This window comes from Jaculus jaculus, chromosome 2 (assembly GCF_020740685.1).
Source record: "Jaculus jaculus isolate mJacJac1 chromosome 2, mJacJac1.mat.Y.cur, whole genome shotgun sequence".
In the NCBI taxonomy this organism is placed as follows: domain Eukaryota; kingdom Metazoa; phylum Chordata; class Mammalia; order Rodentia; family Dipodidae; genus Jaculus; species Jaculus jaculus.
Genome location: NC_059103.1, coordinates 12,624,630 through 12,644,477, shown reverse-complemented (window position 1 = coordinate 12,644,477; position 19,848 = coordinate 12,624,630). Strand labels below are relative to the sequence as shown.

At 49.0% G+C, this 19,848-nt stretch overlaps 1 protein-coding gene across 1 annotated transcript in view; it reads right to left on the bottom strand.

The window, feature by feature from the left end:
• Window positions 1–17,470, bottom strand: part of Fkbp6 (FKBP prolyl isomerase family member 6 (inactive)) — a 32,513-nt gene extending 15,043 nt beyond the window's left edge. The window contains exons 1-8 of the mRNA XM_045144388.1: window positions 17,411–17,470; window positions 17,095–17,212; window positions 15,773–15,862; window positions 14,554–14,756; window positions 12,472–12,591; window positions 11,253–11,447; window positions 11,037–11,146; window positions 9,111–9,203 (exon numbers count right to left, since the gene is read on the bottom strand). Of these exons, the coding sequence (XP_045000323.1) occupies window positions 9,113–9,203; window positions 11,037–11,146; window positions 11,253–11,447; window positions 12,472–12,591; window positions 14,554–14,756; window positions 15,773–15,862; window positions 17,095–17,212; window positions 17,411–17,470 (987 nt within the window). The 3' untranslated portion in view covers window positions 9,111–9,112. The remainder of the gene's footprint in view (window positions 1–9,110; window positions 9,204–11,036; window positions 11,147–11,252; window positions 11,448–12,471; window positions 12,592–14,553; window positions 14,757–15,772; window positions 15,863–17,094; window positions 17,213–17,410) is intronic.
• Window positions 17,471–19,848: the final 2,378 nt, after the last annotated feature.

Sequence of the window (19,848 nt, the reverse complement as noted above, 5' to 3'; positions counted from 1 at the left end):
GCAAAGACTTGGCTGGAGAGATGACTCAGAGGTTAAGGTGCAAAGCCTAACGCTCCAAATTTGAGTCCCTAGTACCCATGTAAAGGGAGATGCACAATGTGACATATGCACTTGGAATTCATTTGCAGTGCTGGAAGAGGCCCTGGCATGTCCATCCCCTCCCTTTCTCTCTTTCTTCTCATAAATAAATAGAATTATTTTTTAATTTTTTTGTTCATATTTATTTATTTATTCGCGAGTGACAGAGAGAGAAAGAGGCAGATAGAGAGAGAGAGAGAGAGAATGGGCGCGCCAGGGCTGCCAGCCACTGCAAACGAACTCCAGATGTGTGCGCCCCCGGTGCATCTAGCTAACATGGGCTCTGGAGAATCGAGCCTCGAACAGGAGTCCTTAGGCTTCACAGGCAAGTGCTTAACCACTCAACCATCTCTCCAGCCCTAGAATTATTATTTTTTTTTAACAGTACAAAGGTTTGCTGGGCATGGTAGTGCATGCCTTTAATCCCAATACTCTGGTGTCAGAGGTAGGAGGATCACTGTGAGTTTGAGGCCACCCCGAGACTACATAGTGAATTCCAGGTCAGCCTGGGCTAGATCAAGACCCTATCTTGAAAGACAAAACGAACATCACCCCCTAGCACGCGCGCACGTGCGCGCGCACGCACACACACACACACAGTGTAAAAGCTTGATGAAACATTTTTTGGACATATGAAGATTCACATGGAGGTAGGTGTGGTAAGCCTAGCACTCAGGAATACTGAGGAAGGAGTATTGCCAAGCTCCAGGCCAGCCTGGGCTACATAGCAAAACCATTAAAAAAAAGAAGAAGAAGCCAGGTCTGGTGGAGCACATCTTCAATCCCAGCACTCGGGAGGCAGAGGTTGGAGGATCACTGTGAGTTCAAGGCCACCCTGAGACTACATAGTGAACTCCACATCTGCCTGGGCTAGAGCAACACCCTACCTTGAAAAACCAAAAAGAAAAAAAACAAACAAACAGAATTCACATAGCTCATTTCCTATGCATTCAGTTTCCAAAGTTGCCCCAGTGTACGAGGACAAGGAAGTAAACCAAGAACAGGGTCCCTGGAGATCAAAGAAGCCCCAGATGGCAGCTGGACCTCAGTCTGCAGAACAATTTGTACAGACTGTTCTGCAAATATGGACGTTTCCAGCAGTGAGGCCCATGTGCAGAGCGGGATGCAAGATGATGTGGTTCCGTTACACTTTAAAGTACATAATATGATATAGGCAAGTGGTTCAGTGCGGGGGTGGGGGAGGCAATTAGAAACTGCAGGGGATACACAAGTCATATAAACATAAGCATTGCTTTCAGTTAGTCATGGCCTCAACATACAGAACAGAGTATATTTTACAGTCTTCTTGGAACCAATACCACCAAGGTGAACATGTTATTTTCATCACACTAACAGATGAGGTATAAAAGTAGTAACTTCAAGGGAATAGAGATGGTGTGTGTGTGGATGGATGGACGGACGGACGGACGGACGGACGGACGGACGGACGTACATACATACGTATATATAAAGTAGCAGCTAGTACATAGATACATGTCCCAAACTGATAAACCAAAATCTGGCAATGTAAACCTAAAATTCAGTTATGTGGGCAAATGCCCAGGGGGGCCACTGAGAGCTAAAGCTAGCTTCCCCTTGTGGGCTGTTCTGGTTGATTTCTGCCTGGTAGCTCTGGCCAGGCTGCCAGGGTCTGACTTCCACATTCCTACTCTCTAGCCATGTAACCTTGGCAAGCCACTTGGCTGCTTCAGGTCTGACTCATCTTCTATAAAGTGAGGACAACATCTACTCATACAGACGCTATAGTAATGGTCACATAAAAGATGGAGAAGGGCTGGAGAGATGGCTTAGCGGTTAAGGTGCTTGCCTGCAAAGCCTAAAGACCAATGTTCAATTCCCCAGTGCCCACATAAGCCAGGTGCACAAGGTAGTGCACATATCTGGACTTTGTTTGCAGTGGTTGGAGGCCCTGGTGCGCCCAATGTCTATCGCTATGTGCCTTTCTCTTTCTCTTATAATTTTAAAAAATTTTTTATTTATTTATTTGAGAGCAACAGAGAGAGAGAAAAAGAGGCAGATAGAGAATGGGTGCGGGCCTGTAGCCACTGCAAACTAAACTCCAGACGTGTGCGCCACCTTGTGTATCTGGGCTTACGTGGGTCCTGGGGAAATGAGCCTCAAACCAAGGTCCTTAGGCTTAACATCTAAGCCACCTCTCCAACCCACGAAAACATTTCTTAGAAGACGGAGAAGGCAGCTCAGTGCTTAGAAGTGCCAGCTGCACATGTCTGACCACTGGAGTTTGTGTGCTTGTTTATTTATTCTGGTTTTCCGAGGGAGGGTCTCACTCTGGTCCAGGCTGACCTGGAACTCACTATGGAGTATCAGGGTGGCCTCAAACTCACGGTGATCCTCCTACCTCTGCCTCCTGAGGGCTGGGATTAGAGGTGTGTGCCACCACACTCAGTTCTGACTACTGGAGTTTGATCCCAGAATCCACAACTGCACACAAGTGGTACATGTCTGTAATCCCAAACATGCAATGGGAGGCAGAGGCAGGAGAATTCTAAAGCTCACAACCCCTAGTATGACTTTTGCAGGAATAAAGAGAAACCCTGTCTCAAACAAGGTGGAAGGCAAGTACCAACATTCCAGGGTTGACCTCTGACCTCCACACAGGTGCCATGGCACACACCAGCCCATACACACACAAGATGAAAAACAATATATGATCCAAGTTAACAAGCTAATGAAACCTCATAAATGATAAGCAGTACTGTCCAACAATCTAGAAGAAAAACAACACACAACAAGCCAGAGGCACTGTACCCATGCCCTGTTAAGTGGCTGGTGGGGAGGGAGCACTTCCTGCCGTGCTCTGGGTGTGACCAGGTCTGTAGGCAGCCCTGTGCCTCTCCTGAGCTCTGCCCACTCACTCTTCTGAAGCTTCTTGAGCATTCTCAGCACAGGCCCCATCCATGGGATTTTTTTCTACCCTTGCAACTTCTCTTTAAAGAATTTATTTAGGGGCTTGAGAGATGGTTTGGTGACTAAGGCACTTGCCTGTGAAGCCTAAGGACTCAGGTTCGACTCCCCAGAACCCACGTAAGCCAGACACACAAGGTGATGCCTGTACACAAAGTCATGCACGTGGACAAGGTGGCGCACACATCTGGAGATTGAATGCAGTGGCTAGAGGTCCTGGCACGCCAATCCTTTATCTCTCTCTCTCTCTTTTATTTTATTTTTTTGATTTTTCTAAATAGGGTCTCACTGTAGCCCAGGCTGACCTGGAATTCACTATGGAATCTCAGGGTGGCCTCGAACTCACAGCGACCTTCCTACCTCTGCCTCCCGTAGGCATGTGCTACCACACCCGCCCTCTCTCTCTCTTAAAAAAAAAAAAAAATGTATTCATCCAGGTGAGGTGGTGCATGCCTTTGATCCCAGCACTCAGGAGGCAGAGGTAGGAGGATCACCATGAGTTCGAGGCCACCCTGAGACTCCATAGTGAATTCCAGGTCAGCCTGGGCTACAGTGAGACCCTACCTCAAAAACATTATATTTACTGTGTGTGCATACAGGTATGATAGAGGCTCCTGCTGCTGCACGCAACTTAACAGATGGGTCCCATCAGCTCCCCCCTCGACAGCCCAGCCTTCCCATGTGCTGAAGATAGCCAGCACCACGGGGGGGGTCACGACCTTGCTATTGGTGTGAAAAGCATGGTGGGACACCTGGTCGCTGCCCAGGATGACGTTCCTTCAGCAGCCAAAATTCACATCTGGCAACAAAATCTTTGATCTACTTCTTTCCTGATGGGATTTATCTCCTGCTATGGATACACGGCATGTCACATTTCATCTCTATTACAAGTGCATAAAAGGCAGGAGCTGTTAGATGGGTGTGGTGGCACATGCCTTTAATCCAAGCACTCCAGAGGTAGGAGGATCGCTGTGGGTTCAAGGCCACCCAGAGACTACACAATAAATTCCAGGTCAGCCTAAAAAGCCAAAAATAAAAAATAAAAAAAAGATGGGCGCTGTTCAATCTGCCTTTAAAGTCCACAAGCACCGGATAGCAACGGTTTGAGGCAAATAATCAGGAAGGCCATCTAATCTCACAGTCATCCACCTCTCAGGGCCTCCAGTTCTGATCCAACAGACCTTAAAGGCAATGCGCCCCTCTCAAGACCAACTACCATGTAGAACAGAGTGGAGAAAGGCCCCACCCATCCCAGCAGGTGCTTCCTCCAAGGCCATTCTTCAAAAGCAGTCAAAAGTGTTCTGTGTGGTCCCGTGTTGGAAAAACCCAGTGCAGGACATTTAGTTAATAAATCCTTGTATCAGACCAAATCCTGTCCTTTTGTAACTGATTATTGGTACTGGCCTCTAGAAACCACAGTAATTCTTACCCACTGCATGTGAAGCACTTAAATTGGGGACAACAGTGAGAGTGCGCCCTTTCACCTCCTTCCACACACAATGCAGTGACCGAGGTTTCACACGCTGGCTTCTTAGGACAGGAAGGACATAGTAAAAGCTTGCACTCAAGAGCAAGGTGGAGACTGGGCGTGATGGCGCACACCTTTAATCCCAGCACTCAGGAGGCAGAGGCAGGAGGGTCGTGTTGAGTTCAAGGCCACCCTGAGACTCCATAGTGAATTCCAGGTCAGCCTGAGCTACAGCAAGACCCTATCAAGGGGGGGGGGAACACAGTGGAAACACAGGAATGAGGAGACAGTCACCCTTAAGGGTTCCCAATTATGACACATCTGTTGAGATTATGCTGTGGTGCCCTGGTCACATCACTGCTTCAGAGATGGCACTTTAGGGATGTCTTCCCCATGAGGCAGTTAGCAAAGGCTGTCAAGCCCTTCCGGGCACTTCAATGCAGTACCGCCAATCTGAGAGTGCAGTCTGACTGCTCTGCTGAGCCTATGAAGAAGTCTCACATGTTCTTTCAGGTCAGCTAGCAGCATCCAGGCATGTGAAGGCCTGAGGGAAAGAGATAAACTTCCACCGCATCTGTTCCTCCCACACCAGGAGCAAGACCGGGTCCCACCCAAAGAGCAGTGTATCTGGACACAGCTGAGTAACCACCACGGGCATCTCTGCCAATCTGTCCAACATCTCCATCCCCTGAGCCACCTAATGTCACATCATCTTTCCCAGCCTCCTTTACTATCTGATGCTGTGACAGATGCTACACCTGGGGTTCTAGAGACCCCCAAACAAGCCAGAGTCTAGCCTTGGGGTTTTCCAGCATTGGTACATGAAGAGGAGGGAGGGTGCCCAGGTCCCTCACAACTGCCCATCTCTAGCAGCTAAGGACTGCACACCCTCCTGCTTGGACCGTAAGAGCTACTCCCAAAACCCTGTCAGTGAACTCTGCTGGCTTATACTAAGAATGGGTTTCAAGGCTGAGGATATGGCTTGGTGAGTAAGTCACTTGCCTTGCAGTCACAAGGTTCCAAGTGCCAGCCTCAGAATCCACACACCACAGCATGACCTGTACCCCCAGTGCTCAGGTACTGAGGATCCCTGGGCTTGCTGGGCAGCCAGTCTAGTCTCTTTAGTGAGCTCCAGGGCACTGAGAGGGCCTGCTTCAAAGCAGGACGTGGTGTTCCTGAGGGCGACACCCAAGGTTATCCTCTAGCTTCCACACACATGCACACACATGTGCTCCCCCACCTCATTAAAAACTGGGTTTCTGTCCCCTGCAATCAGAAGAGGACATGCCAGCCAATGCAAGAGCCTACAGAGTACATCTGAAAGGAGGCTATCTCACATTGGCTCCTTTACACTTGATCCAAACCCATCACTGGTGCTGTTAGGTGCACAGATGAGAAAAGACAAGAGGGTCTCCCATCTAAAAATAAAATACTAAGCTGGGTGTGGTGGCACACACCTTTAATCCCAGCACTTGGGAGGCAGAAGTAGGAGAATCACTGTGAATTCAAGGCCACCCTAAGACTACAGAGTGAATTCCACATCAGCCTGGGCTAGAGAGACACCCTACTTCGAAAAAAAAAAAAAAGAAATAAAACACTCAAGTTACCTTTAACCTGAAATTACAACAAAGAGGACACTCACTCAACAGGAAGTCACCTTACAAGTCAGCGGGAGCTAACATCTAACAAGAGCACAACTGAAAATGACCCTAAACTGTCAAGATCAAGCTGACCAGGCTTTTAGCTTCTTCCAAGTGACTGACAGGCCACAAGTACAGCAGAAGAGAGGGAGGGAGAACATCGATGACAAGATCTAAATATGATGTGAACAGAAGGGCAGCAGGAATATGCCTGATGCCATCTCAGACCCAAAGAGTCAGCACGCCAAGAACTGGGGCTCTGCAGGGAGACAAACATGACCAGTCTTAAGCTCCTTTGGGCTGCACACCTGGCCTGTGGCCCATCGGCCTTTTCCAGCATCTGCTTCCAAAATGGGCCTGCAGTAACTAAAGCAGCATGTCTAGGAAGCCAGTCAGTAAAGTGCCTGCCTCGCAAGCACAGCGATGAGAGCTGGGTCAGTAAAACAAAGCCAGAAGTGGTGGCACGCACTCATAATCCCGCTGCTGGAGGCAGGGACCAGTGGATCCTTGGGGTGTGCTGGCCAGTCTAGCCTAATCGGTATAAGACCCTACCGTGAACAACCTGAAGCTGTCCTCCATGCACATACACACATGTGCACTTGTGCTGGCACACATGTGTACACAAACATGTCTGAGGAACAACCAGTTACCAGTCTTGTGTGTCTACTGGATATGATGGTGGTAAAAGCCAAGGAGAGGAGAGAGAAGAGAGATCCTCGGGCTCATGGTTCAGTTCAAAAGAACTGTGATACTCCGAAATGCCCCAAAGACCTGCAGGCTGGGGCACAAGATCATGTCAGTGAGAGAGCCAATGTGTACTTCTGATGCAGACTGGCGGCATCTGCCAGGCAGATAGCATGGGTTCACAGAGCCTGAGTGCACATGCACAGGGATGAATAGGCCTTTCACAACCCCCACTCATAAGCCGCTTTTGTGGAGACCCAGAGGGATGGAGCAACAAAGGAGAAATTTACCGCCAGGAGCCGCTCAGCAGCTGTTTCCTTCTTGTTCCTTGTTTAACTTCTCTCAAGAGATTGGAGCTCTGGGCCTGGCTGAGCAGGTGTTTCAGGCAGGTGATTTTGTTTCCATTAATTTTCTTAAGTAATAGCAGGGCAGACTGAAAGGTTATCTCATGTATTCCTGGGGACACCCTTCCCTGTGCCTGCTAAGTCCCCTGTGTAATTGATAGCAATGTTACACTCTGCGCATTAGTTCTGACACCTTCAAATCTCTAATTCTAGCAATAAACAGAATTTAAGAGGCACAGCTGAACTTTACCCCTTAATACCCGTATTTTGTCTTCCTTAGTAATGAGAAAGTGAGATTGGAGAGTGATTGGAGATGGAAGGTGAAAAACCAGATTAAGAAAAGCCTGAGGGCTGGAGGGATGTCTTAGCAGTTAAGGCTGCAAAACCTAAGGACCTATGTTTGACTCTTCAGATCCCACGTAAGCCTTGAAAAATCAAAAAAGAGCCAGGTGTGGTGGCGCACACTTTAATCCCAGCACTGCAGAGGCAGAGGTAGGAGGATTGCCTTGAGTTCAAGACCACCCTGAGACTACACAGAGACCCTAGCTTGAAAAAACACACACACGGGGCTGGAGAGATGGCTTAGCGGTTAAGCGCTTGCCTGTGAAGCCTAAGGACCCCGGTTCGAGGCTTGGTTCCCCAGGTCCCACGTTAGCCAGATGCACAAGGGGACGCACGCATCCGGAGTTCGTTTGCAGAGGCTGGAAGCCCTGGCGCGCCCATTCTCTCCCTCTCCCTCTATCTGTCTTTCTCTCTGTGTCTGTCACTCTCAAATAAATAAAAATTAAAAAAAAAAAAAAACACACACGAAAAAGAAAAGCCTGGGTTGCTCTTCTACACTCACCTCGCATGTGTGAGGCCCTGAGTTCAACACCTGGTACATGCACGCACACACATGTGCACACGCATGCAGCCTGAGGCCAGGCATAGTGACGCACACCTGTAACCCTTATATTGCACACTGAGGCAGAAGAACTGTGAGCTCCAGGACAGCTTGGGATATACAGTGAGACTGTCTAAAAAAGGAAGGAAGGAAGGAAAGAAAAGAAAGAAAGGAAAGAAAACCAAATTCAGCTAAATTGTCACATTAATAACTGTATTCATTGTTTCATGTTCCAAATGTCTTTGAGAAGAGTTTAACAAAGCATAAAGAAATGGTTTTGCCAGGCATGGTGGCACACACCTGTAATCCCAGCACTTGGGAAGCAGAGGTAGGACTGCCATGAGTTCAAGGCCACCCTGAGACTACATAATGAATTTCAGGTCAGCCTGAGCTAAAATGAGGCCCTACCTCAAAAAAGAAAGAAAAGAAAAGAAAGAAAGAAAGAAAGAGAGAGAGAGAGAGAGAGAAACAGTTTTAAAATGTTATAACAGGCCGGGCGTGGTGGCGCACGCCTTTAATCCCAGCACTCGGGAGGCAGAGGTAGGAGGATTGCCATGAGGTCTAGGTCACCCTGAGACTCCATAGTGAATTCCAGGTCAGCCTGGGCTAGAGTGAGACCCTACCTCGAAAAACAAAGACAAAACAAAATGTTGTAACAGCCAGGTGTGGTGGTGCACTCCTGTAATCCCAGCACTCAGGAGCAGAGGTAGGAGGATCGCCGCCATGAGTTCAAGGCCAGACTGAGACTACATAGTGAATTCCAGGTCAGCCTGGGTTATGAGACCCTACCTTAACAACAACAACAACTGTTATAACATAAAGCATAAAGAAATGTTTATAAAGTGTTAAAACTCTACACCTCCCAAATATATAAACTTAACCTCCAAACTTGCTACTTTCCCACAGTGAACTCCTCTGTGAGAGAAGACTCCCAACAGTGCATTCGGTCCTGTAATTGTACATTAGCTTGATCCTTAGCTGCAAAGAGCTACCAGTCCCTGGGGGCTGAGGAAACGACGTCTGTCCCCAGTGGGCCCAATCCAGAAGCTACCCAGGCCCTCGATTACCTTCACTTCCTTCCCACAGCACAATCATTTTCACAGGAAGCAAACATTCGGTGACACATTTCTTTCTCTCTGTCCATGTAGTCCTTGTAAGAGCTGTAGAGAAAAGGCACGCTATATGTTTGCAGGAGGTGACATCTGGTGGCTGGAATTCCCTGCTCAGGTAAGGAACACTGAAAATTCAGCAGGCCTAATGAGAACAGGAGACAGGGCACAGGCAAAGCCAAGCCTGCTCAGTGAGCCCCTGGATACAATGCCACCAGATGAAAAGACAGCAGCTGCGAAGGCTGGAGCTGCCAATGAACTCCAGGTTTAAGGCTGGCCTGCCTAAAGCGGCCCCGACACTCGCTAGCATGCAACTTAAAAAGCTTTGAGATTTTATTGCTAAGGAATGGTCAGATCCTAAAAATTTGGCATTAACCTGAGAGGATGCTTTTATACACATCAGAAAGGAAACTCCTGGAAAGCTCTGGTAAGTCAGAAATGTAGCAGTCGGGACTGGGGAAACAGCTTAGCGGTTATGACATTTGCCTGCAAAGCCTAAGGACCCAAGTTTGATTCCCCAGGACCCATGTAAGCCAGATGCACAAGGGGGCGCATGTGTCTGGAGTTCGTATGCAGTGGCTAGAGGCCCTGGCGTGCTCATTCTCCCTTTCTCTCTGTCTCTTTCTCATAAACAAATAAATATATTTTAAAAAAAGAAATTAGCAAGCAAATCCAACTAGAAGCAATGCACACTCTTCTGGAGACAAGTAATCAGGAATGGATGTTTAGGGTAAAGAGACCAGGGAATTAACACTACATCTTCAAAGTAATGGTTGTCCTCATAGGTGGCTACTATTTAAAAAAAAAAAAAAAAAAAAAAAAAAAAAGCTGGGTGTGGAGGTGCCTGCCTTTAATCCCAGCACTTGGGAGGCAGAAGGAGGAGGATCACTTGTGAGTTTGAGGCTACCCTGAGAATACATAGTGAATTCCAGGTCAGCCTGGAATGAGACCCTACCTCAAAAAACCAAAAACAAAACAACAACAAAAAAAAGGAGCTGGGTATTACCACACAGAGCTGTACACCCAGTCCTTGGAGTAGCAGTGAGGACAGAAGAGAGAATTGCAGGAGCTTGCTGGTGGAGAGCAGTTCCAGGTTGAGGGGAGAGACCCCACCTCAAGAGTCTGAGCCATAAGAGGACACACAATAGTCTCTTGTCTCCCAGCATGTGCATGGAGCACACACAAGTACTGGGGTATTATCAGTGTGAGCGAAGAGTCACACTGGGAATTAACAGATAGTTCAGTTGGTAAAGTGCTTGCAAGAGTCAGGACCTGCGTGTGATCCCCAGAACTCATGTAAAAAGAACCAGGCATGGTGGTGTATACCTTCAATCCACTGCTGGGGAGATAGAGAGGGGCAGATCCCTGGGGCCTACTGGTCAACCAGGTTAGCCTACTTGACAAGCTCCAAGCCAGTGCCAGAACTCATCTCTACAATGGTAGGTGGAACCTGAAGAACATTTGAGGTTTTCCTCTGCCCTCCATAGGCACACACATGTACACACACAAATATATATACACATGCCCCTCAAAAGCTGGGTGTGGTGGCTCACACCCGTAATCCCAGCACTTGAAGGCTGAGGTAGGGGAATTGTCATGAGTTAGAGGCCAGCCTGGGCCACAGAGTGAACTCCAAGTGAGGGCTACCTCTGAAAATAGTCACCCGGCCCTCTGCTCTAGGGGGTACTGACTAGAAGGTGGTACCATATGGAGGTGAAAAATGCTTGAAAATGGAGAGTGGTAGCTTGTCCCCCTCCTCACTGGGAACTGTCAGTTTAGGGTAATGAATCTGTCAGAAAACTGGGACTGGGGGCCTGCCTCCCACCCAGTCCCATGTCCTGGTGGATAGAGGCAGCCACCTCTCTCAGTGCCCAGACGGCTCACCCCGACAGCTTCTTCAGCTCATTGTTGATGTCGTGATTACAGGGCTGCTCCTTCTGAGCACGCACTAGAAAATCCCTGGCCTGCTCGTATTCATTCAGGAGGAGACAAGCCTGTGGGGAAGGGACAGAACTTCAGAACAGGAGGAGAGATGGTATTTTGGGCAGAGCCTGAATAGAGCCTGAGCACGACCTTTTCTTGGGCACTTCTCTAGCTCACCTGTCCACATCTGAAGAGGGCCTTGGCATTCCTTTTGTCAATGAGCAGAGCTTGTTCTCCATAGCGCAGGGCCATGGCAGGTCGCTCTAGCTTCAGGTACACGATGGACAGGTTTAGGAAAACGAGAAGTTTGGCAGCCTCCACAAGGTGCTGCTCCTCGGGGGGAGCCAAACGCCGGTGGAGCAGTAACAAGGCCTGAGGAAAAGGAAAAGTAGGAGTCAGGAGGAGGAACAAGCCAACATATACCAAATACTACAGAAATCATGAAAGCATACAAGACACAGGATGAATATATAAAAACTTGTAGGGATGGGCTGGAGAGATGGCTTAGTGGTTAAGGCACTTGCCTGCAAAACCAAAGGACACAGATTTGATTCTCCAGGTCCCACGTAAAAGTCAGATGCACAAGGTGTTGCGTGTATCTAGAGTTTGTTTGCAGTGGCTAGAGGCCCTGGCATGCTCATTCTATCAAATAAATAAAATATATATGTTTTTTAAAAGTCTGGAGGGGTGTGTGTGTGTGTGAGAGAGAGAGGGTGGGGGAGGGAGGGAGAGAGTCTTAAGCAGCCCAGGCTACTCTCAGACTCACATATCTGAGATGGCCTTAAACTTCTGATCCTCCTGTCTCTACCTCCTGAGTGCTGAAATTAGAGGCACATGCCACCACAACTGATTTATACAGTACTGGTGATCAAACCCTTTGTATAGGTACAGCAAGCACTCCCTAGCCCTATGTGACTTTAATGGCTGTCCAGGAAGAGTAGTGAGAAAGTAAGTCCATGTTTGTTTAAAAATTATTATTATTAGTGTTTTTCAAGGTAGAGTTTAAGCTCTAGTCCAGGCTAACCTGGAATTCACTATGTAGTCTCAGGCTGGCCTCAAACTCACAGCGCTCCTCCCACCTCTGCCTTCCAAGTGCTGGGATTAAAGGCGTGTGCCACCATGCCCAGCTCTTAATTATTTTTTTCTTATTTGAGAGAGAGAAAAAGGCAGACAAAGAGAGTATGGGCACACCAGGGCTTCCAGCCACTGCAGACAACTCCAGACTCATGCCACTTTGTGCATCTCTGTTTACATGGGTACTGGAGAATCAAACCCAGATCATCAGGCTTTTCCAGCAAACATCTTTAACTTCTGAGCCATTTCTCCAGCCCCAAAGTCCATGTTTTTAAGAAAGAAGTCTTCAGGAAGTACACCTCTTCTTTCAATGCCTTCTTACCCGTTTGTACCTCGCTTTGGCATCAGAGAAACGATTCTGACGGAAAAGGTAGTTGCCAAACTCCCTCTCAGTAGTTGCCACCTTGAGGACCTTCTGAAGTGGAAACTCTCCTTGTTGTTCCTAGAAACCAGACAGAAATTGCTGGCAAGGAAGCCAGAAGCCAGCGCGGCACAAAGGCAGGCACAGCACAGCTAGGACTACGGCCCTAGCAGAGCGTGACCCTTGTTTACTGCCTTGCATGTGCAGGGGTCACCTCCGAGTCCAAACAGAGACCCTACACGTGGAGTTACGACTAGCACATTCAACAGAGTAGGGTCAGAAAACAACAAGTCCTGTCCTCCTAAGACGTCCCCTAAAGCAGCAGTGCCCATGGACTTAGAAGCTGAGGGGCCTTGCAAGCTCAGAACCATCTTTTTTTTAACTGCTGAGCCATCTCTCCAGCCATATATATATTTTACTAATGTGTCTATGTATTGTATATGCATACCTTATGTATGCACATGAGGAAGCCAGGGAGCATGAGGTGCCCTCTTCTATCACTCATCTGTGTATCTCATTGAAATGGAGTCTTCCCTTCAACTCAGAGCTGCCAGTCAGTGAGTCCAAATGATTCTCAGGTCTATGCTCCCACTCCCGGGGAATCAAACTCTGGCCATCTTGGGCCTTCACACTTAAGCAGCAAGCACCTTTACCCTCTGAGCCATCTCCCGTGTCTAGAAACAATTATCAAAATTTTATTTAAAAAAAGTTCTGCAAGTGTTGGTTTGCTCAGGGCCCTAGGAGGTCAGAGTCCTGACGTTTTGCCTTCACATCAGAATCTTCTACAGAACTCCAGGCATATGCAAGTGCCTCTCCTCTCTCCTCTGTGGAAAGATGAGGAAAACGGAAGGTCCTCACTTGGGCACTGACAGCTTAGAGTGAACGAGACCATTTATTTATTTATTTATTTGTGAGAGGAGAAAATAGGCACACCAGGACCTCCTGCCACTGCAAACAAACTCCAGATGCATGTGCCACTTTGTGCATCTGGATTTACATGGGGAACTGAATCAGGGCAGCACTTAAACCACTGAGCCACGTCTCCAGCCCTAGACAATATATTTTGTGGAGATGCAAAACCTGGAATGGATGGACACCTACGGCCACATATGCAGCCAGTGTATAACTGCAAGACAAAGGCAATGTGTGTGATCACTGACAGGAATGTAAGCTGAGCTTCTATGGAAGAGAGATGTGAAAGGCTGCACAGAAAAGACAAGACACAGTTTTGAGGACAGTGACCATGCGTCCAATCTTCCTGAGACTGCTGCAGCCCATGCCTCACGTCCTAGTCTTGCTGTCCAGTTACTTCACCATCTTTCACTCTCCAGAGGCCTGGGCAGGACCATCAGTTGCACAGAAGTGCCCCCCACACCTTTTCTTTTGCAGTGTTGAGGATGGCACCCAACACCTGTGCATGCTGTGAAAGCACTGTAACACTGGGCCACGCCCCCAGCCCCTCACTGAGGGAACCTAGGCAGGCATTTTACAGCTGAGCTACACCCCCAGGCGCTCATTTGGGGATCTTAGGCAAGCACTCTACTACCAGACATTCCCACACTCCCCAATCATCCTTGTTATGAGCTACCAAAGTTTAATTTGCTGAAAAGCAACTGGTCATGCACTACCTTGTAGGGAAAACTAAAAAGTCAGTCAGGGCCTGGAGAGATGGCTTAGCAGTTAAGGTGCTTGTCTGCAAAGCCTAAGGGCCCAGGTTTGATGCCCCAGAACCCAGATAAGCCAGATGCACATGGTGGCACATGCATCTGGAGTTCGTTTCCTGGTGCGCCCATTCTCTCTCTCTCAAATAAACACACACAGTCAGTCAGCTCAAGCAGCTAATGCACAAGTAGCCCCTGCCCTACCTGCCCTGCACACTTACCTGAGAGAGACAGAAACAGACAGTGGGGGTGGGGAGGCTGATCCTCTATCACCACTGCTGAGGAAGTGGGACTCAGAACAGGTTATCTAAAAGAACCACCCCAAACACAATCCTACCACTCTCTTTGGAAAGTGCTGGAAAGCCTATGCTTGGGAACTTACAGCTGAGAGCGCACAAAACTTGTCTGACTCAGCAGAGTCGAGGAAGTCAAGCAGCTCGATCTCAAACAGGACAGTGGCGCTGGGGGGGATGAGAGGAGGGCAGCCCAGCGCGCCATAGGCGTAGGTCGGCTTGAACAGAAACCTGGCCAGCTCCCCCTTCCGCATGCTCAGAAGGCCCAGCTCCATGCCCCACAGGGTAATGTCTGGAAGAAGGGACAGAGACCCTCACCAATGCTGGCCCAGCACCCTGTTCTTCCCACTCCCAGCTCAACTCTCTCCATATGGTAAGCCAAACCTTCTGCAAGGTAGAGCCGACTCACTGCTCAGCCGTGCACCCTGCTGTCACCACTACCCCACGCTTCAGCTTCCCAGGAGCAGCAGCAGTGGGGCTCCACATTTCTGCTAGTTGGGCCGTTCCCATCAAGTCTCCTCCCAACCATGCCTAAGCTCTACCTCAACTGATATCTTATTCCAACCTCAGGGCTTGCCAGGCATGGTGGCACATAGCTTTAACCTCAGCAATCAGAAAGAAGAGGTAGAAGGATTGCCTGAGACTACATAGTGAATTGCACGTCAGTCTGGGCTACAAGACCCTTCCCCCCCCCCCAAAAAAAACCCCACAGAAATCATAAAAAACCTCAGGGCTCATTTCAAGCCTTCTCTCTGGTATTCTTCTGGGACCCTTCTAGCAGGAATTAACCATCAAGCTTCCATAATCAAACCCACAGCTCTCCTCAGAGCTGTCTTGCTCTCATCCATTTCTACCAGGTCAGTTGTCTACTGCTGGCCAATCTCCCCCAGTGAGGTCCTTAAAGTCAGATGTCCTCATCATCAGAGTATCACTTCTTATTCACCAGGCACAGTGGAAAGCAAGCATTCGATACATGCTGATCTCATGCCTGAACAAAGAAAAGTGCACCGTAGAACCAGGTGTGGTGGCTCAAGCCTGTCACCCCAACACCTGAGAGGCTGGGGAGGAGGTTCCTGAGTTTAAAAAGATGCCCAGTGAGTTAGTTAGGATGCAAAGACAACCATGATGGACAGGTTCTCTCCCAATTCTCTAAGTCTCAAGGGGAAAGGCTGAACATAACCCAGGCATTTTCCAAAAATCCAGCCTCAGAAATACCACTAGGAGCCTGTGTCCTGACAGCCAAAGTCCAAAGGCTCAGCGCTTTCTATCTTGTCCACATGACTTATGACTTTCTTTCTGTGAATTTACCCTCTCCAAGTTTCATCAGCCGAGGGGTCTTCCTAAAGTAATTAGAATCAAAGGGTTTGTCCATGTGCTCCAGGTATCCAGAATATTTCACTAGGACAGAGGAAAAGACATACTAGCATGAGAAAAACAGACCAAAGACACCTCCCAAGCCATACATAATACCAGTATCAAAGAAAAACAAAACAATTAGCAGGTCACGGGGATTCATGCCTGCACTCCCAACACTTGAGGAGGGGTGGCAGGGGGATCAAGGTCATCTTCAATACTTAGCAAGTGGGCTGGAGAGATAGCTTAGCGGTTGAGGCGTATGCTGGCAAAGCCTAAGGACCCAGGTTTGGTTCCCCAAGACCCATGTAAGACAGATGCACTAGCTGGTACATGATTCTGAAGTACAATCGCAGTGGTTGAAGGCCTGGGTGTGCCCATTCTCTCTCTATCTGCCTCCCCCCTCAAATAAATAAAATTTAAAAATTAAAAATATATATACACTTAGCAAGCGCCGGGTATGGTGGCACATACCTTTAATCCCAGCACTCAGGAGGCCAAGGTAGGAGGATGGCAGTGAGTTTGAAGCCAGACTGAGAATGCATAGTGAATTCCAGGTCAGCCTGAGCTAGAGAAAGACCCTACCTCAAAAAAAAACAAATACAAGGGCTGGAGAAATGGCTTAGTGGTTTTGTGATTGCCTGTGAAGCCTAAGGACACTGGTTTGAGGATCAATTCCCCAGGACCCACGTTAGCCAGATGCACAATGGGGCACATACGTCTGGAGTTCGTTTGCAGTGACTGGATACACTGGCGTGTCCATTCATCCATTCATTCATTCTCTCTGTGTGTGTGTCTGTTGCTCTCGAAAAAATAAATAAATAATAAAAATTAAAAAAATAAGCCAGGTGTGATGGCGTAATCCCAGCACTCAGGAGGCAGACGTAGGAGGAGCACTGTGAATTCGAGGCCGCCCTGACAGACTACATAGTGAATTCCAAGTCAGCCTGAGCTAGAGTGAGACCCTACCTCGAAAAAGACAAAAAAAAAAAAAAAAAAAAAAAAAAATCTTAGCAAGTTCCAAGGTAGCCTGAGCTATGACAGTCTGTCTCAAAACAAAGGAATTAAATGAGTTTAAGCCGCCTGACACCTTGACCCACAGGGAAGACTCTTCATGAATTCTGAATGCCTTTGCGCTTTCATGTTCAAGAGCTTTGCTCTCTGCCCTCTCTCTGAAATAAATAATAAAATATTTTAAAAAGTGAACAAATAAATAAATAGCTAAACTATGGTTTCTCCAGAGACCAAGGGGTGGCCAAGCTGCACCTCGTCCCTACCCAGCACCGTGGCGTCGGGTGTCACGGCATCCCCAGTACCCTCTCGGATGACATCCTTCAGCACGCCCCGGTCCCCGGAAATGTCCAGCATCCTCTGACTCAAGCGCTCGAAGGGTGACTGGTGGAGAGAAACACACAGGCCTCAGAAGCTGGCCGCCCCCACCCCCCGCCCCGCAGGCTGCCCGGGCCCCCTGGGCATCTTCACCATCTGGGTCCTTGCCCTCACCCGGCCGGGGACATCGTCCCCTTCCAGGGTTCCCGGGCTGCGGGTGCTGCCTCCCATGACCGCGAGGTCCCAAGAGCGCACGGCGAGTACCCGGCAGTCCTCGCACGACGACGGTGGGATTCCGTACCGCGGCCGCGAGAAGACACTCATCGCTGCACTCGTTCCAACCTAACCGTCGCCAAACCCGCGGGGTCTGAACCTCCCGCCGCACCCACGGGCACGTGCCGGAAACGCGTGGGGCACGTGATGGGGAGGGAGAGGCCTGCGGGGGGGGGGGTGGTGGTGGTGGCAGGGAGCGCAAAGCATGCTGGGGAGCACGGTGGAGCCTGCAATGCATTGTGGGGCACGAGACGCTGGAGCCTGCAATGCATTGTGGGGCACGAGGCGCTGGAGCCTGCAATGCATTGTGGGGCACGAGGCGCTGGAGCCTGCAATGCATTGTGGGGCACGAGACGCTGGAGCCTGCAATGCATTGTGGGGCACAAGAGGCTGCAGGCTTTTTTCTCTGGGCTTGTGTGTGTAATGTTGATGACTTAAGCGACCACGAAGATGGTGGTTTAAAGCAGCACCTACTTACCTCATGACTGAGCGGTTATGACTGCTTGTTCTGTGCCTGGCGTTGTGGCACACGCCTTTAATCTCTCCCAAATAAGTAAAATGTAATTTTTTAAAAATACTTAGCAAGAACCAGACATCGTGGTGCAGGTCTTTAATCCCAGCCCTCGGGAGACAGAGGTAGGAGGATCACCAAGGGTTCAAGGCCACCCTGAGACTACATAGTGAATACCAGGTCAGCCTGAGCTAGAGTGATACCCTACCTCGAAAACAAAACAAGGGCTCGAGAAATGCCTTAGCATTTAAGGCATTTGCCTGCAAAGCCAAAGGACCTCCGTTCAATTCCCCAGGACCCATATAAGCCAGATGCACAAGGGGGTGCACGCGTCTGGAGTTCTTTTGCAGTGGCTGGAGGCCTTGGCGCACCCATTCTCTCTTTCTCCCTCTCTGCCTCTTTCAAATAAATAAATAATTTTTTAAAGTTTTTTTTTTTATTTATTGCTATGACTCAATTGAAAAAATAATTAAATGCAATGCTTTCAAAATTCTCAAAAGGGATTCAGAATGCAGCCTGTCACAGCCCATGTCTGCTCTGCTTTGGGGTTTGTAAGTGTGGAGGACATGCCCAGTCCCTCTGACTCAAGCTCTGCCTCCTCCCCCATCCTGTACAAAGCCACCATCTGAATGTCGAGGTTATCAGAGGGGACCCAGGAGAGGCTGCCGCCCCAGTCCCGTGATGTGGCCCCCTTTCCACCTGATTCTGGGTGACCTTGGGGACATGGGTGTGTTACTGGGAACGGGGAGGAGGAAGGGGCGGAGTCGGGTGCCCAAGCTTGTGCGTCTTCCAGTCATATCCAAGGAAGAAGAACACTAAAGTGATCGTACAGAGATGCTGCCTTGAGGCCCTGTGAGAGACTCCGCGGACAGTAAGAAACAAGGTAATGAAATGTAGGCGTGCTCCCTGGGTCTGCTACCAACTTTAGCTGGTGGGGTGGTGGGGGTGGAGGTTGTCCTCCCTGTTAAACAGCACTGAGTCCTCCATCCCACACTCTCTGTGACAGTGTGTCCACATAATGCTCTACAATTTTGCCGCAGAGGGTAGAAGACACAGCAGAACCCCTGAAGATGTCATTCAGGATAACTAAGCTATGAATTGTTACTCAGGACAACTTGTGAGACAGTGTCTTAAAATACACAGTGAAAAGAGGAAGCCGGGTGTGGTGGTGCACGTCATTAATACCAGCACCCCGGGGGCAGAGGTAGGAGGATCGCCCTGAGTTCGAGGTCACCGGAGACTACATAGTGAGTTCCAGGTCAGCCTGGGCTAGAATGAGAATCTACCTTGGGGAAAAAAAAAAAAAAAAAAAAAAAGAACCTGGGATCAAGCCCAAGCTTGGCCAAGGGGATGGGGATGCATCTCAGTAGATAAAAGCTCTTTCCATGCAACTCCAAGTACCTGAGTTCGGGTCCCCAGACTCCACGTAAAGCCAGAAGCTGTAGTGGGCGTCTGCAATCCTAGTGTGGCTTGGCCAAGGAGGGAGGTGGAGAGGGGAATTTCCCAGAAGCTCAGGAGGGCAGCAGTGAGCAACAATGGGAGAGGCCCAGCCTCAAAGGAGGTGGACAAGAACAGACCTGAAAGTTGTCCTCTGACCTTCACATGTGTGCCATGGACACACATCACACACGTAAACATATGCGTACACAGAGTCCGTAGATAAAATTTCTTTTTAAAAATGGTAGAATCCGGGCCAGGTGTGGTGGCACACGCCTTTAATCCCAACACTCGGGAGGCAGAGGTAGGAGGGTCACTGTGATTTTGAGGCCACCCTGGGACTACATAGTGAATTCCAGGTCAGCCTGGGCCAGAGTGAGACCCTGCCTTGAAAAACCAAAGAAAGAAAAAAGAGATAGAATCCAAAAACAGGGTAGAGTCGTATCTCCACATGGCTTGCTGTTGTGGGGTACTGGGGCTT